We start from the raw sequence: 18,824 nt of genomic DNA on the forward strand, positions 1-18,824 counted from the left end.
ATTTGAGATATCGCTCATTACAGTCAGAGTAAGAAAGTGTGTACATCGTTAAGAAAAAAAAAATTTTACAACGGGACTCGCGGCATATATGTAACATCTAAATTGATAGTTATTGAATTAGTTTATAATAAAAGAAAACCAACAAATAAATGAATAGTTTTTTTTTTAAATAAAATAAATATATATTTTTATTATTGAAATAATAATAGGGAGTAGAGAGCGGCGGCGGAGAGAGGCCATGACTAATTAAAAGAGAGCCATTTCATTTACCATAACGGCATACCGTTCGGTCTTACCGCCAACATTTTATAATTTTTTAGAAAGAATAAAAGATTGAAAGAAGAGTATATTACTGGCATGTTTTTCTTATACAAATCATCATTCAATGTCATGAATTGTTGAATTCTTGCTTCGGCAAGAAGAGGGACTTAGGCAATACATTAAGATATAAAGTAACAAAAAAAGTCTCACTGCTAGGCTAAGGCCTCTTAATTTTGAAGAGAAGGTTTGTAGCTTATTACATCACCCTACTTCAATGTAAATTGTAAGTTATACACACAGTAGCAGAATTTCATCCGACACACAGGATGACGATGTTGTCCTTCACAGCCGAACTCGAGTTGATTTCCGAACACAAATTAAGCACATAAAAATTCGGTAGTGCTTGATGATGTAATGGCAACATAAAATTTAAGGTTTCGCTTATTCCTCTTACAATGTTAAGACATAAGTTATCAGTTTAAATTTTAATCGCGATATTTTGACCAACTCAAATGTTATATTAAACAAAATCAAATAATTCTTCAAGTGGGCTCATAAGGGCACTTATGAATCCTAATGTTACGGATCGGAATATAATTTCTACCGAGAAGCACCGGCAAGAAAGTCAGTTGATACTCTTTTTCACCCTTATGTTTGATTGACAGTGTTCGAAATACTGACTACACGTTTTTTAACCATTTATATAATCTTGTGTTATTATAATATGTTGTTATGTAATATGGTTTTTTAACATGAGATTTAAATTTATTACTAGGCAAAGTTACAAGTAACTGTGGAATCTAATTATAGAAACGTAGCTGAGACGTGTTAGAGATGCTCGTAGAATTAAATAGCTAATTTTGAATAACACAATATCCAAAATAACAGATTCAATCAATCAATCAATCAACAGCCAATCGTTGTCCACTGCTGAACATAGGCCTCTCCCAAGGTGCGCCAAAGCTCCCTGTCCTCCGCCTTCCGCATCCAGTTGGTGCCCGCCACCTTCTTAAGGTCGTCGGTCCACCTGGCTGGAGGGCGCCCTACGCTGCGCTTGCAGATTCGCGGTCTCCACTCTAGGACTCGTCTGCTCCAACGGCCATCGGTCCTACGACATACGTGACCAGCCCACTGCCACTTCAGCCTGCTAATTTTGCAAGCTATGTCGGTGACTCCGGTTCTTTTCCGGATAATCTCATTTCTGATCTTATCCTTCAAAGATACTCCGAGCATAGCTCGCTCCATAGCACGCTGAGCGACTTTGAATTTGTGGACTAGTCCCGCAGTTAGTGTCCACGTTTCGGCACCGTATGTCATGGCAGGTAAGACGCATTGGTTGAAGACTTTCGTCTTCAAACATTGCGGTATAGACGACTTGAGGACTTGACGAAGGTTGCCAAATGCTGCCCATCCCAAGCGAATTCTTCGATCGGCTTCCTTCTCGAAGTTGTTCCTACCGACTTGTATTATCTGTCCTAGGTAGGTATATTCACTAACAACTTCGAGAGGTTTCCCCTCGACGTATATCGGTCCCGGCACGACATGCCTATTGAACATGACCTTGGTCTTGTCCAAGTTCATACCGAGACCGACACACCGGGAAGACTCGCCTAGGCTACGCAGCATTTCGGTGAGTTGTTCCAGCGACTCTGCTATGATGACGATATCGTCGGCAAATCGAAGGTGTGAGATGTACTCGCCATTTACATTGACTCCATACCTAGTCCAATCCAGCGTTTTGAAAACGTCTTCCAACGCGTTGGTGAACAGTTTCGGGGATATTACATCCCCCTGTCTCACCCCTCTGCGCAGTTGGATCGCCTTCGTCTTACAGTCCTGGATGTGGACAGTCATTGTAGCGGCGTTGTACAGACATCTCAGTACCTCGATATATCTCCAATCGATATGACATCTCTGCAATGAGTCGAGCACTGCCCAGGTTTCGATGGAGTCGAAGGCTTTCTCGTAGTCCACAAATGCCATACACAGCGGCTGATTGTACTCTTCGGTCTTCTGCACAATCTGCCGAACAGTATGGATGTGGTCCACGGTGCTGTAGCCTGATCGAAAGCCGGCTTGCTCTGGGGGCTGGAACTCGTCAAGTCGTCTGGCGAGACGGTTCGTGACGACTCTGGAGAACAGCTTATACACGTGACTCAGGAGGGAGATTGGTCTGTAGTTTTTCAAGAGGGTTTTATCACCTTTCTTGAAAAACAGTACCACCTCACTCCCGCTCCACGTTTCCGGGGTCTTGCCATGTTGGATGACGGAATTAAAGAGGCTTGCTAGCTCTTTCAGGACCGGGGTCCCGCCTGCCTTAAGCAACTCTGTTGTGATTCCGTCATCTCCCGGAGCTTTGTTGTTTTTAAGCTGTTCTAGAGCCGCCCTAATCTCTCCTTGGTCAACGACCGGGAGCTCCTCGGAGTAATGGCGCATAAGAGGGGCGCGCTGGTCATCAATACTGATTCCCACGGGTTTATCCGATCTTGAAGAGAACAACTGCCCATAAAACCTCTCTACTTCTCCGATAATCTCAGGCCTAGAGGTAACGACCCCACCATTTTCAGTTTTAAGTTTTGTCAGACGCGGCCTCCCAAACTTGCGAGCGAACACTTTCGATCCCCGATTTTGCTCAATCGCAGCCTTGATGGCACAGGTATTGGAGCGTCGGAGATCGCGTCGCGTCAGCGTTTTTATTGTTCGGTTTAAGGCCTTATCTGACAAAAACGATGGTAGTTCTCGTCGTTTTCTCATGAGCTCGAGTGTCTCAGCAGAGAGTTTTGGTGCGTTGTCTCTTCTCTGTGGCGGAAAACACTTGCGGGATGTGTTTTGCAGTATTTTGACCAGCGTGTCGGTTCTCTCATCAATGCTGCTTATGGTTTCCAACGCGGTGAATTGATTTTGAAGTTCCATTTGGAACTTTTCGGAGCCTTGAGCAGCTTGGAGCATGGTAGGTCGGAGAGTAGACCTCATCATTCTCGATCTTTCGGCTTTTAAGTTGATATTTAGAGTGCCTCGAACCAAGCGGTGATCACTTCCGGTATTAAACCTAAATAACAGATTCGAGAGGTCGATATTAGAAAGTCTTATAAAAAAACTTAATAAATTATTTAATATGTAGCGTGTTTATACTTGTATTTCATATGAGAATATTTATATTGTTGTTAAATATTATAGTACAGTACAGTATAGTAACATCCTGTGAATATATCACTGCTGGGCTAAGGCCTCCTTTCCCTTTTTGAGGAGAAGGTATGGAAGCTTATTCCACCACGCTGCTCCAATGCGGGTTGGTGAAATACACATGTGGCGGAATTTCAATTAAATTAGACAAATGTAGGTTTCCTCACGATGTTTTCCTTCACCGCATAGCACGAGATGAATTATAATCACAAATTAAGCACATGAAAATTCAGTGGTGCTTGCCCGGGCTTGAACCCACGATTATCGGTTAAGATTCACGCGTTCTTACCACTGGGCCACCTCGGCTTAAATATTATATTAAGTCATTTACTGGTGGTAGGGCTTTGTGCAAGCTCGTCTGGGTAGGTACCATCCACTCATTAGATATTCTACCGCAAAACAGCAATACTTGTTGTGTTCCGGTTTGAAGGGTGAGTGAGCCAGTGTAATTACAGGCACAAGGGACATAAAATCTTAGTTCCCAAGGTTAGTGGCGCATTGGCTATAAGCGATGGTTGACATTTCTTACAATGCCAATGTCTAAGGGCGTTTGGTGACCACTTACCATCAGGTGGCCCATATGCTCGTCCACCTTCCTAATCTATAAAAAAAAAAAAAAATTATACTACGAATAAAAATATATAAAATCTTGTGCTTTCATGAGCCAATTTGAATAAAGTAAGTATATTTTGAATTTTATTTTCAAAATAACTTTATAAATAATAAATATTAGGGTCGATCTTCACTGTGTATTTTAATTAAATAATCATATTTATAATTGTAATATGTCCATGAAACGATAGTAGGTATAGAAAAGTCGAAATAGCATGCAAATTGATTTCGTACAAAAAATAGTCAGCGCACATGATAGAAGCCACAGCAAAAGATTCACGTGACAACTAAACTATATTGTGATTAACTAAACAGATTACCGTCGATTGTTCGTTTATTTATATATTTAGGTTAATAATTATTTAACCTAGTTTCGTAAAACATACTTTCCTTAAAGCTAACGTAAGAACAAGACAAAACACTATACCGCATGTTATACTTCGTAAGTTTTTTTTAAATTCGTTAATTATTTAACGTTATTCATTTAGTTTTTATTATTTCGAGAGTTACGTGTGATTTTTCTTTTTGGGTGAATTCTACCAATTTTTTTTCTGTGCAAATCTATGGTAGGTAGAACTTTTTGAACGGTATAAGTTTAATTTTTCCTCATTTTATATAAAGTCTACGACAGTTTTCGATACAAATAATAGTTATATATAGAAATATACATTCAATAAAACATGAAAATAACCGTAAAAATTGAAAAAATTAGAAAAAATCTAGGAAAACAATTATGTGCGTCATATTCTTTTTGTTTTTTGTCCTTAGTTTCTTCACCTTTACACGAGATAAATTATAAAGTACAATATAATATAGTAAAAATACTCATTATAATAAACTAACGTGTATATAATAATGATAAGAATAAATAAGATTCACCAGAAGAGAATTTATCAGACCCACGTCGTCTTGAAGATAAGCAATTTACTGTAGATAAATAAACAATTGTTTTATAAAGGCTTCTAATGAAAAACAAAAGCTTGACCTAAACGATGATCGAAGTACTATGGTTTGATTAAAGCAGTAAAATCTGTATTTGGACAAACACAATTTGTAAGGTATAATGCCATTAAGTAAAAATTCTTTAAAAATAAGCCAATATAAGAACAAGTAATAATATGCATTTAATAACAATGACCATATTAATTTACAGTATACAAAAATAATTTTAAAGAATATTTGAAGACGAAATTGCCGCCACATTTTCCATTACACATATGATTGCAATCAATATTATGCGCAATGCACCACTGCGCATGTTTCTGTAGAATGAGAAATACTACAAATCAATTTAGGCTCTATGTTATCGGTATAAAGGTTATTTTAGAGTAATTAATTTATTTAGCCCAGATGACAGCTCCTCGGGTTGTTAGGGATAGGTACAGTATGGAAGCGATTGGACGGCGAAAAGGAAATAACAGAAAGAATAATAAGTGTAATATAGAATACATTGCTCAATAAATTTCACTTGTACTTGAATTAAGTTGAGTTAAGTTCGAATCAGCCAAGTTGAAAGTGAAGTGTTATAATGATCATTGAAATTACATATATCGTAATAATCAGACAAGTGTTACCTCATTTCTGTAAAAAGTGAATAGCCTTTATTTGTTTTTTTTTTTTTAATTATTAGTTGATCAATTTATACATACAGTTAAAATTTATACTCGAAGGAGGTCAGTCCTTTCATCCCTATTTTTTCATCAATTAACTAATGTCAGAAAAATTGTGTTGGTTAGAAGAATAGGGTTGTGTTTTGGTATCATTTTTTATTTAGTTTTGACGTACTCCTTGCTTGAAAACAATGCTGAATTGTAAAGTAGAAAATTTTCACAATGTTGATTTAATTTATTTGGACGAGATGTTATTATCAAGTTAAAACTGGTATAAACGTTCCACGGTCACGCAGTGCTTAAGTTATAAATATAAAAATGCACTTATATAAATTTTACATTAAATCACATATTTAATTGTCCACATACATCTTGATAATTCGTTACACTTTGTGTTCAATGTTCTTCTAAGTGATACACTTTTTATTAAAAATATATGCTATACGTTTAAAGTTATGCTTAGTTTTGAATATAAATATCCTAATAGAAAAGCATTGTATCTTTAGAAACAGTGATAAGATTAAAATTGATGCTATCTTCGTGTAATCCAATCAACTTGTAAGTCATCGTAATGTTGTAACGTTTTTTTTTCTCTAGGTTATAGTTTGCGGCAAAGGTTTTAACATATTCATGCACCACCCACCGTTTAGATTTTAATTTCATATATTAAAATTCCATGCTTATTGTTTCATAAAATAAAAACCTTTCAATTATTGCTATGGTGTCGGACTTTTCGTGTAGTGGTCATTGGTTGTGACGAACTGAAGTAAATTGAGGATATTTTATATTGTGATTAAAGTGTACATAAAATATCAAGTCATTAGTCGCTTGAAGAGAATATTTCGGTGAGTGAGAACATGTAGTACTGTCATTTTAGATTTTTATTAATAAAGACTTCCATGCATTTCAAAATCGATTAAAATTAATTTCGTTGTAATTAAAAAAAAAAAAAAAGAAATCCTTTAGTAACAATTATACATGTAGTTTTTGTTATTTAATAAAATTATAAATGATACGCATTATGTGATATAGGTTTAGCTTTGTGCATTATTTCTAGGTAATCGGCATGGCGTGTGTCGAGTTCATAGGTCACCTAGGTTCCAACAATTAGTTCCTGCTTGCAGCTTTTTGAGAGCTTATAATGCCAAGGTATTATGCATGTGCACGAATAACTACCATTTAATATCACAGCACGTACAATATTATGTCATTTTATTTATCTTGAGCTTATAATTTTTTTACATGCGATTTTTCACTTTATACGCAATATTTTTCGTTCATTTTTAGAATAAAAAAAAACTAATTTTGTCACTTATTCTTGCACTAAGTAAACATTTTAATTTTGAAAGAATAAATAATATAAAATATTGAGCAATATTTATGTCTAAATGCGTTCTTTATTGCTATTTTCTGTGTATATACTTGTAGTTGGTAAATTATTATTTTTAATAGAAACACGATACAAAAATGAAGCTTGCTACATTGACATCAAACGCGTTTTTACTACTTATTAATGATTACTATTTACTAATAGTCATTAGTCATATCGAAGCCACAATATAAAAGAATAATGAATTCCTGATTAAGATTTAATAAAATAACGATAAAATGTAACGTTTAATTACCTACTACTTACTACTACTACTTATGTCAGAGAATATTATTACCTAATAATTCACTGTCCCAAACGAAACGTCGATATTGTGGCTCATCAAATTACGCGCTCCGAGTAAAATAGGCATTTAAAACTTCTTCACGATTATTTACGCTTAACATTTTATCATTACTTTATAATATTAAATATTTACTATATTTACTGGTGGTAGGGCTTTGTGCAAGCTCGTCTGGGTAGGTACCACCCACTCATCAGATATTCTACCGCAAAACAGCAGTACTTGATATTGTTGTGTTCCGGTTTGAAGGGTGAGTGAGCCAGTGTAATTACAGGCACAAGGGACATAAAATCTTAGTTCCCAAGGTTGGTGGCGCATTGGATATGTAAGCGATGGTTGACATTTCTTACAATGCCAATGTCTAAGAGCGTTGGTGACCACTTACCATCAGGTGGCCCATATGCTCGTCCGCCTTCCTTTACTATAAAAAAAAAAAAAATTACTTTTAATAATTGCTAGTGCATTATTCACTGAAGTTTGCTGAATTTCCACAACTGTCTCGCTCTTATTCAACTCGCACTTTAAAATAGAATTAAATAAGAACTGTAACTCCTTATAATTATAAAGTTGGAACAGATTATAAAAGCGTGGATGAATAAAACATGACGCTTTTAATTTTCATTTCTAATATTTTACGAGTCACTAGTTAGATTCAAGGTTACAATATGGGATGTGTTCATCCGAACAGGTTTCTTCTAAAAGATTTTCCGGGTGAAATAGTAATAAAAGGATCGTAGAGCGTTTTATAATATCGAAAATTAAGACAGATGACCACTTTCATTTATGCTTTAATCGATCGTAATAATGGTATACTATTTCTTAAATATTTTTGATAAATATATCCACTTCTATTTTTTAATTATAACGTTTCAAAACTTTAAAACTTTATTGTATCGTTCATTATTTGTGAGTATATTTGGTAAAACGCTCATTTAATTTAAATAATTTTTGGTTGTCAATTTAATTAAAAGTGCACTTAGGTTTTCTATATATCTATAAGTCTTACCATGACTTTATGGCTACTACAAGACTGACTAGCCAAAGTTATAGCTTCATTTGTCTTTTACAAATACTAGTCTAATTAACACGAGCTTATCGTAGGTCGGCGGGCGGGTCGGGGAGCGCAGTCGGCCTCGAAGAGGCGAGTGACGGCAGCGACGCCGAGCGCTCTCGAAGACATCTGCGCGTGCCTACACCGACTTACTTGGGACAGTAAGTATTTTTTTTTAATTAAAAAGTGTTATTTGCAAAGAATAGCAATATTAACTATTATTACCTTGTCGATTTTACAATTACTTCAACGCGAACTTACTAAGTAATATATAGGTACATGACTCAGTTGATAAAAGATGATCACGATGAATTATAGCATTATATTAATAACGGTATATGGATGACATATTATATGTAATCATATTGACATTATCTTTCAATTATTACTGTATGAGTAATTCACTGATATAGATAAACACTAAAAAGCTGTTAACATCTATGTTCTTTGTATGGTTGACATATTTTTATTAATTGAGAAATTAATTCAACATGCAATTTTTTTTTAAAAATTAGGTGGTTATGCCTATAGACATTGGCGATGTAAGAAATTTTAACCATTCCTTACATCGCCAATGCCAACCTTGGGAACGAAGATGTTATGTCCCTTGTACCTGTAGTTACGCTGGCTTACTCATCCTTCAAACCGGAATGCAACAATACTAAGAATTGTTTAGCAGAAGAATATCTGATGAGTGGGTGGTGCCTACCCAAACGGACTTGCATAAGGCCCTACCACCTAGGAAATAAATATCGGGATATATGTTGTAAATATACCCCAGTAAAACAATCCTTCACATTAACTTTTAACGTTTTATTCTCTTTCACACGTAACTTGTACTATAATTTAATACTAATTAATATTTTACTATTATATTTCAATTTGCATTGGAATTCGTGCAATCACACTGACAACCAGTAAGCGAGTCATTTTTCCCGTGTTTTGTTTTTTTTATATCGCGTTGCTTTTTTTCGCTCAATAATTTCCATCCACTGTTAATTCAGTTAAAAATATTATCATTATTTTCTAAAAACCTAAAAATAATTATTAAAAATCAGAAAAACTTTACAATGTATAAAATAGTTTTGTGCAATTTCAACTAAACTGTTGAGTTACAAAAAACAAACTAGGTAACTCGGAAACTGACAATTGTCGAAGTAAGAGTAGCAGCAAATTACATAGTCTATACTTGGACATTATATAGATCCGCCACTGAGAGTACCTATGTAATACATATTAATTTTTGCGACATTAAAACTAAGGCTAATCTCTAGAAACAATTTAACCCTCAGATGTTTAATTTGATATTGAAACGCTTGAGTCATTATTTGTTCCACAGATAAGTTATATGTCACGTATTTTTTTAATGCAAGCTTTGTTCGTACATAAAAAAAAGGTTTTATACCAAAGCCTGTTGTTCGGTAGAACATTTTTATCTATATCATCTTAAGGAGTACTTACGAACTTAAATAACTGATATACTGAAATAATTCAATAACTGTAGTAGGGTACTACAGTTATTGAATTATTATTTTATAAATATCGAAGATTTGTAGTAGTTATTTGTTAGTATGAAAAACAAGTGCAAGTAACCTAATTAATTTAGAGAGTAAAACTTAGAAGGCATATTGAAGATTGTTATCTAAGTTGTTGAACCTGCGCGACAAAGCAAACGCTTAAGTAGTTTAACAACGGTAAAACCTTTAAACTCCTTAGTTCTGTCTCGCTTGATCAACAAGTAAGCATATAGGGCGCGTGTAATCAAACCTATGAACAAAATTACCCAGCGGTAGAACCCGGGAATTTTAACTGATGGTCGTATTTTCAAATATCGCGCAAGCACCATTGAGTTTTCACATATTAAATTTGTGTTTATTATTCATCTCGTGCTCGGCATGTCATATCGTCATCGGCATACATAATACCTGCATGTATATATAAATGGAACGGGGAGGTGGAATTTGTACTGCAGAAGTTTATTCAAAGGCAATAACTAAACGTTTATTCCAATTCAAAATTTTTTTAAATTAATTACATATAATAGCAAGCTATTAGAATATCTAACTATCCTATTGCTCTAACTAACTTCAGTCTGTGCATAGATTTCTTATCTCTTGATAACAAGACAATGCAAAGAAAACTTGAATATCATAAATTCTACCTTTCAAACAGTTAAGCAAAACAAATAGTGAATGTTTTTTTTTATAACTAAATATTCGGCTGTGCACTTTTAAAGCTCATTTAATATTTACAATATATAATACGCCAGGACTGAAATTACCGAATTTTACTTTTTTCTTTTATTTGTCTGAACGTAATAAACTCAAAAACTACCGTACCGGATTTTCATTCGGTTGTCACCAATAGGCATAGTGATTCATGCGGAAGGTTTTGATGTATAAACAAATAAGGTTTTGTGTAATTTTGTTGATATATGACGACGATTGCTTAAGAAAAATATCATGACGACTTTATTTAGACACTTATTTGAACCGCGCGAACCCGGCGACAGGTAACTTGTACAGTATAAGAATAGAGAAAAGATACAATATAAGATATCTATATAACTTTAGTTATACAGTGATAGCGTATATAATAGTAATACACAATACAAAATGTTGAAATATGATTACTAATATAATGTACTGCAGTCTTGTCTTGGGCCTGGAATAACGAGTTGGCTCGCTTTATAGCCGCAGTATTACGAAAGCTATTTCAGAATACCTGGGATAACGTCACGTGAGATAAGAGAAATATTAAAATTATTTTAAGAGATTTATATGATATAGCAGATAATTTACAAATAAATCTTTCTCTTTATTAAGTTTCTGTTGATAAATACAATCGTATTTTCATATTTCCTAGTAGAGATTATTATTTTTTTTTAAAAAAGTATAGTAGTAATGCTCGTTTTTAGGAATTATTAATATTTCTATTTACCCCTCCAATTAAGCCTACATTATGTTAGGAGTGGGAACGATTTTAGTCCAAGAACCAAGTCAGGACCAAACCAGCGACTTTTTACAGCACAATGCGGTCTGTAAATCATTATGCTATTGACGTTTAGTGAAATTATTAACCGGCATTTACTTTATTTCTTTTTTTCATTGACGAATTTTTTTCTTATAAATCTTTCTATCTTTTGTTTTTAATAAACATATACATATAATATATCAACGAACAAATGGCGACTTTAATTAAAATGCTGCGCGAGTTCTGTCTAATTGGAAGTGGGTTTTTATCTCGGATCTCATCTTGTAGAGTGGAGACAGTCAAGTATAGTTCAATAGATGCTCCGTTGAATTCAATCTCTTTCTTTTAAAGGTCGTTTAGTAAACTTAATTAAAAAAAGAAAACTAGATAAAACGAGATATAACTAGATTATTTACGTTTAAGTAGGCTTTTTTTATGATATTCGACATTCTTTTTTGTATACGTTAATGGTAAAGTATCTTTCAAATAATATAAGTTTAATTTCCCTCTTTCTAAATATAAGATTGTACTAATTTCGCCACGTGGTTTCTCCCGCGACTGAGGAGGGAAGGTGTTAGGTTAGCTGTCCCTGTCCTTTTCTGTAGTCCTGACAACGTGTATGCAAAATGTTCATGATCGGTTAAGTAGTTTAGACGTGAAAGCGTTACAAACTTACTTTCTTATTTATAATATGTATAGATAAGAATCTGATTTGAAAATTTTAATAATTACGTAATTAATGTTTCTATCGGGAGCCAGATGGTTAATAATTTTATATTTAAATTAAGACGAGCCGGTTGACGTGGTTGGTGGATGCTTGCATTTGCCTTTCACGCCGAAATTTGTGGGTTCGATTCCCTCTCAGGACAGATATTTGTGTGCATGAACATGTCTGTTTGTCCTGAGTCTGGATGTAATTATCTATATAAGTATGTATTTACAAAAGAAAAATAGTATATGTAGTATATCAGTTGTCTGGTTTCCGTAGTACAAGCTCTGTACAAGCTTAATTTAGGATCAGATGGCCGTGTGTGAAAAATGTCCCAGGATATTATTATTATTATTTAAATGAATAAATAAACATATTTATTTAATTATGTTTTCTATAAATAATAGTTATATAGATTATGTATTAAAACTTAAACACACGCACACATTTTAAATGAAACCTTACAGATGACATTAAAAACCAGGCCATGTGGTCAACCTTCTATAAAGAAAATATATACACTTAGCCTTAGAAAAAAATATGCTGATCTCAGATTATGATAATTAGAATCAAGGTAGCTTAAAGAGGGCTGTGGATTCAAATGCGGGTAAGCAATATCAACGACGATGTTTTTAAGCGCTAAATTTGTATTAACAATTTGAATCTTTCACAGTGTTAAAGGAAAATATCGCGAAAATACACGTGTGGCTAGATATAGTGGTGTATTACAAATTTTAAAATAAAGTATGTTCATTATTTTACATTATTTCTATTATATCATCGTATCCGAAATAAACTCAGTTACTAATTCATTTTATCAATTATTGTGCATAGTTAACTATTAATTCTATCGATTCTGTTTTTTGTAATTAAAATAAGTAAAAGAAAAGTTCGTCGTCGCCCAGAATGATTTAAATACCTAACATTATTTTATTTGCTTGCAACTGCCTTTGTAGGAGTGAATATTATTTTTATAGTCTTTTTAAATGTACTTGAGAACAATAAATTTATTGTCTTATGTTGACACAATTATATAACTAATGTGTGAAGTGGATTAAAATAAAATGTTTTTACATTAAATTTAATTTAATTACAGTTTCAGGCATATAATCATTGTTGACACAAGCTCCACCGTATCTCTAAAGTAAATATGTAAAAGAAAGACACGATAACACTCAGTTTATGCAAGGACTTCGTGTTTTGTTGATTAAAACTGTGTTATTTGTGAAAATATTTATAATTAATACTCATTAAGTGTTGTTATTTCCTAAATGTCAAGTGTTGATTGGCATTCCGTGATTAATGTTACACTTCTAGTCGCCAAATGGAAGACGCAAATGGAAAATGATAACGAAAACTTGCATGTGATAAGGTCGCGTTCGAGAGTTCGATGGACTATTAGGCGAGACAGCCTTCCTTTAGCAAGTATAAGGAAGGCTTGGCTTAAAAGTAAACGCAGTATATCGCCTGATTCATTACTGTGGCGTCGGAGGTAAGCTTTCTTTAGGCATATTAAAAATTAAGTATAAAATGTAGCATTACACTGTTTTTAATATATAATTATATAACGTATGACAGCCTCTTTCGTCTAGTGGCTAGGTGTAACGCCGTAGGTGTAGGGTTTAATTCCCAGGTCGGGCCAGTAAAATGTTATTGGGTTTTTCGGTCAGAGTAGTAGCCCGAAGTCTGGAAGTTGGAAATGTGTACACTCCCGTGCCTCGGAAAGCACGTAAAACCGTTAGTCCTGCGCCTGAACTCTTTCCGGTCGCGTTGGACTGCCGTCCCATCGGATTATGAGAGCCAGGGAATAGAGAGTGCACCTGTGTTTGCGCACACTCTTGTGCACTATAATATCTCCTGCGCAGTTGGCTAATCTCTCTTGAGATTGGCAGCCGTGGCCGAATTCGGTCTAGAGGACATTATTATTATATAATGTATTATTTTTTAATATTTTAAAACCAGGGCCATAATAAGATTGATTGATTTAAGATAGATTAATTCATTTAAGATATTATTGATCTTTAAGAAGCACATTTTAGAGAGTAGTGTCGAAACCAGAGAACGTATAATTAGGACGAAAGTGTTAAAACCTTTCGTGCCAAACTAATAATCGACAAGTGATGATTCCCAAACAAATACATAATTTTATTACCTTATCTTTATTTGGACTGAAATTTTAAAAATAAAATTAATGTAATATTTCTAACTCAAAGCAAAGAATGGAATAAACGAAGCGCGTAGAACAAACATAAGAAGCCGAATTAAGCTTGTACTCATTCGGTTTGTGTGGCGATTATTTTATATTTACAAGTATTTCACAAATTATTTAATTTAAATCTTTTCGCTATTAGTATTAGTCAGAAGTCATACCCTTTGATATATTTTCGGTAATATTTATTTTTTTCTTCTTCGCTTGTGGTAACGGTTCTTCTGTAAATTCTGCTTTTTATTTTGACGTGATGCAATCTTATTCAAGTCATTTCAATCACATTTATTCATTTTGTGATAATTATCACACTATCTAGACACGCGGTAGCGTGTCAAGCCAAGTTCAAGCTAACAGAACTGGCGAACAGCACCATGTGTAATATTACACGAACCATTTGGAGCCAATTTTGACCCCCTCATAACTTAAAAACTATTTTACATAAACATGTCAAATATAGCTATTGAGACTTGCGAGATGAGCTCCAAATTTCATAAACTCACCTCAAACGGTTATTTAGATATTAATGTCTAAAAATCGTCATTTTTATCAATGACTGACCTATAGATCAAAACTATTACCCAGTTCCAGATGACTTAGAAAGTTCAAATTTGGCATCCAGATAGGTAGTTGGGTTAAATAATTATTTATAAATAATGATCTTACACTATTGATGTGCGCAAAATATTGAAATAATAATTAATACTAAATGCCAGTTAATAACATAATAAACACGATGGTCGACTACACTCTTAGTTACAAGTAGTTATAAATACTAAAATTATATCTTATAATCTTTATATATATCTTTGAATTAAAAAAAATCACGGTGGTATTCCATTATACTATATACGAATTATATTATAGCCTTTGCAAGTTCTAAAGCTGTAAGTTTTTATTTTATTTTTCCGAAAATTTAGCTTTTTGGTAGAAACTAGCCTTCGAACATAAGGTGACCACCAGACTACCAGACTACCAGAAGGTGACTACCATGACTTAGTAGGTACTTAATAATAATTCGTATACGAGAACTAGCCAAGTCAGACCTTAGGCTTCTGTATATTATCCTAAGTTATACGAAGAAATGATATGAATTTTATGTTGTTATAAATAAATTTCAGGACTGACCATTGAACTTGGCACCCATTTAGATCTCACTTCTTTTGTCGTTGAAGTCAACAACCAAGGTTTATCATAATATTGCTTGGCTCATATTTCACATTTATGTTTTTCATGGGATAACCATTCTTCTGTAAAGTCCTGTTAATGTTCTACTGACCGATGGAGTCTCGTCGGCCATGCTCAAGGGAGCCAACGTAAGGCATATTATAGTGCTCAAGAGAATACACAAACACAGATTTTTTTTTATAGAATAGGAAGGCGGACGACCATATGGGCCACCTGATGGTAAGTGGTCACCAAACGCCCTTAGACATTGGCATTTTAAGAAATGTCAACCATCGCTTACATAGCCAATGCGCCACCACCCTTGGGAACTAAGATTTTATGTCCCTTGTGCCTGTAATTACACTGGCTCACTCACCCTTCAAACCAGAACACAACAATAACAAGTACTGCTGTTTTGCTGTAGAATATCTGATAAGTGGGTGGTACCTACCCAGACGAGCTTGCACAAAGCTCTACCACCAGATGCACTCTTAGAAACGACCGTAAAGTGTTTAAGCGATCGATGGACACTCCAACTTCTGATTTCGCATAAATCATTTTACTAATTACAATTTTTATCTCAACTAATATTTTGACTGTAATCTAAACGTAATTTATCTTCGAGAGGAATGGTATTACGTTAGCTGACTTAATCTACAATTCTAAGCTTATCATCTTACTTATTATTTGGTTTCACATAAATAACTAATGCCTGACAAACGTTAGAGCCGAGATGGCCTTGTGGATAGAACGCGTGGATCTTAAACGATGATCGTGGGTTCAAACCCAAGCAAGCACAACTGATTTGTCATGTGTTTAATTTGTATTAATAATCCATCTCGTGCTTGAGGGTGAAGGAAAACATCGTGAAGAAACCTGCACGTGTCTAAATTCGCTGAAATTCTGACACATGTGTATTCCACGAACCCGCATTGGAGCAGCGTTTTCATGTTTTTTGGTAAACAGTTATCCAACAAAATTACGCGCGCTACCTTTTGTACGTTGGTACATGTGTTGGATGTACCTTCACGCACGTGCCAATACCAACTGTACAAAGCTTAGCGAACGCATAGAATACGAGATTCATGTCGGTTCTCCCGAGTTGAATCCATATTCCGAAGCGGTGGTTGCGCTTAACGATTCAAATGTAGGTACTTGTTAAAATAACAGTTAAGTTTATCTGTGCAGTAGCTATTTTTAATTTTTATTTGTATATATTGAAGACTTTAATATAAATGATTCTCTTGATAAGGTCTATTTGAATAAAATATTTTGATTTGATTAATTCGTTACATTCGTTACATTCGTTACTGGTGGTAGGGCTTTGTGCAAGCTCGTCTGGGTAGGTACCACCCACTCATCAGATATTCTACCGCAAAACAGCAATACTTGATATTGTTGTGTTCCGGTTTGAAGGGTGAGTGAGCCAGTGTAATTACAGGCACAAGGGACATAAAATCTTAGTTCCCAAGGTTGGTGGCGCATTGGATATGTAAGCGATGGTTGACATTTCTTACAATGCTAATGTCTAAGAGCGTTGGTGACCACTTACCATCAGGTGGCCCATATGCTCGTCCGCCTTCCTATTCTATAAAAAAAAAAAAAAAAGAGGTTTAACTTCTAATGTCCTTTTAAATGTTATACATCCAAGAAAACTATGTGAATATGATTGTTTTCTTAAACACATATTATTCTATCGACAGTTCATTGCGCAGTAATATAAGTATGTGAGCTTCTCGTTTTTACAACATTTGAATATGCTCAGAGCTAAATGGGAATGCATAACTTTATTCAATGTAAGAATTAATATATGTACTTTAAAAAATAAAAAGTACATCGATTTTTATTTTATTTCGTATCTAAAATAGGATGATACAAGGTACCTACACTAAATCTCATAGTAATTAATGATTATCATACCATACGTACAAAAAAACCTAATAATGTAACAAGGATTGTTCTCAGTGAATAGAGAAACAGCAATAAACCAGTTCTTATATTGAGACAAACGTTGAAAACTATTACGTATAACTTTATTATCCGGATGGCCCAGTGGTAAGAACGCGTGAATCTTAACCGATGAACGTGGGTTCAAACTCGGGCAAGCACCTCTGAATTTTCATGTGCTTAATTTCTGTTTATAATTCATCTCGTGCTTTTCGGTGAAGGAAAACATCGTGAGGAAACCTGCATGTGTCTAATTTCATTGAAACTATGCCACATGTGTATTCCACCAACCCGCATTGGAGCAGCGTGGTGGAATAAGCTCCAAACCTTCTCCTCAAAAAGGGAGAGGAGGCCTTAGCCCAGCAGGCTTACAGGCTGTTACTTACTTACTTACTTATTATCCGGATTACACGTCATGCACTATCATTGAAGGATTTTACATTGTTCAAGTACATAGTCTTATATAATATCACTGTTATGAAGAATAATATATAAAAATTAATAGATCGTGAATGTCCCAACGCTAAACAAAAATACATTATAATGATATCGAAGTAGGAGTTTATACATAGATAGCATTGTTGTAAATTATCATCAGGCATCAGACCGGGTATTCGTGCATTGGAGGTCGAATCGATGAAGTAGTTGGTATGTGTCATACTACTTCGATATTATAATTTATATTGACATTTGAAATTCGAAGGTTTTTGGTAGCAATTCGTAATTGGTTATTTATTATATTTGGTTAATAAACTAAAATTACATACTTGTTTCTGGCACTAATGTCAATTTTTGTTGCCTTAAGCATTATTTTAATAATAATTATGTAATCCTTAACCAAAGCTTGTTTTTGAATTGAAACAATACTTAATTAAAAGTGGTTAAAATTTTAAGCATGCGGGTGAGTAGCTTTAACAACGAAACAATGACATTGAATAAAAAAAGTTATGCTATATTTAATTTAATAAAAGTGTATTACACAATATTAAAGCACTTTCTTTCTTATAAAATTATAATAATAAAAACAGAAAATGATAGACTTAATCTTTTTATAAAATAATCTTATTTTCATAATATATTATAGCAATCTCTATATAAATGATTTTCAGATAGTGTAAAAAATTTAAAATAAATAATTAAAAAAAGCCAATAATTGAAGACGACGAATTATACGACGTGGGCCATGGACAATGATATGTTGATCATTTTACCCTATAGAAGATAATATGGATTAAAAATGTGATTATGTATTGATAAGTATGTTTAAATATACGTGAAACGAAGAAAAGTTTCAATAAATATTATACGCGAATGGGAAACATGCGGCTTGAAAGATTGTATATGTTATAATATTATTTCGTTGGATTTTTTGCATTAATTAATTCAAAAAACTATTACATCAAAATAGTTTCATATTCGATTAGTTCAACCC

General features: G+C 34.0%; 1 protein-coding gene across 2 annotated transcripts in view; it reads left to right on the top strand.

Annotated features, from left to right (window-relative positions):
* LOC126773362 (uncharacterized) overlaps positions 1–18,824 on the top strand; it is a 69,962-nt gene that overhangs the window by 2,571 nt on the left and 48,567 nt on the right. Inside the window, exon 4 of one of the 2 annotated variants that reach the window (XM_050494274.1) lies at positions 8,441–8,551. In XM_050494274.1, coding sequence (XP_050350231.1) covers positions 8,441–8,551 — 111 coding nt within the window. Of the gene's footprint in view, positions 1–8,440; positions 8,552–13,319; positions 13,565–18,824 lie in introns of those variants that run through there. The other variant, XM_050494276.1, reaches the window with a different exon arrangement.

This window comes from Nymphalis io, chromosome 14, assembly GCF_905147045.1.
Source record: "Nymphalis io chromosome 14, ilAglIoxx1.1, whole genome shotgun sequence".
Classification (NCBI taxonomy): domain Eukaryota; kingdom Metazoa; phylum Arthropoda; class Insecta; order Lepidoptera; family Nymphalidae; genus Nymphalis; species Nymphalis io.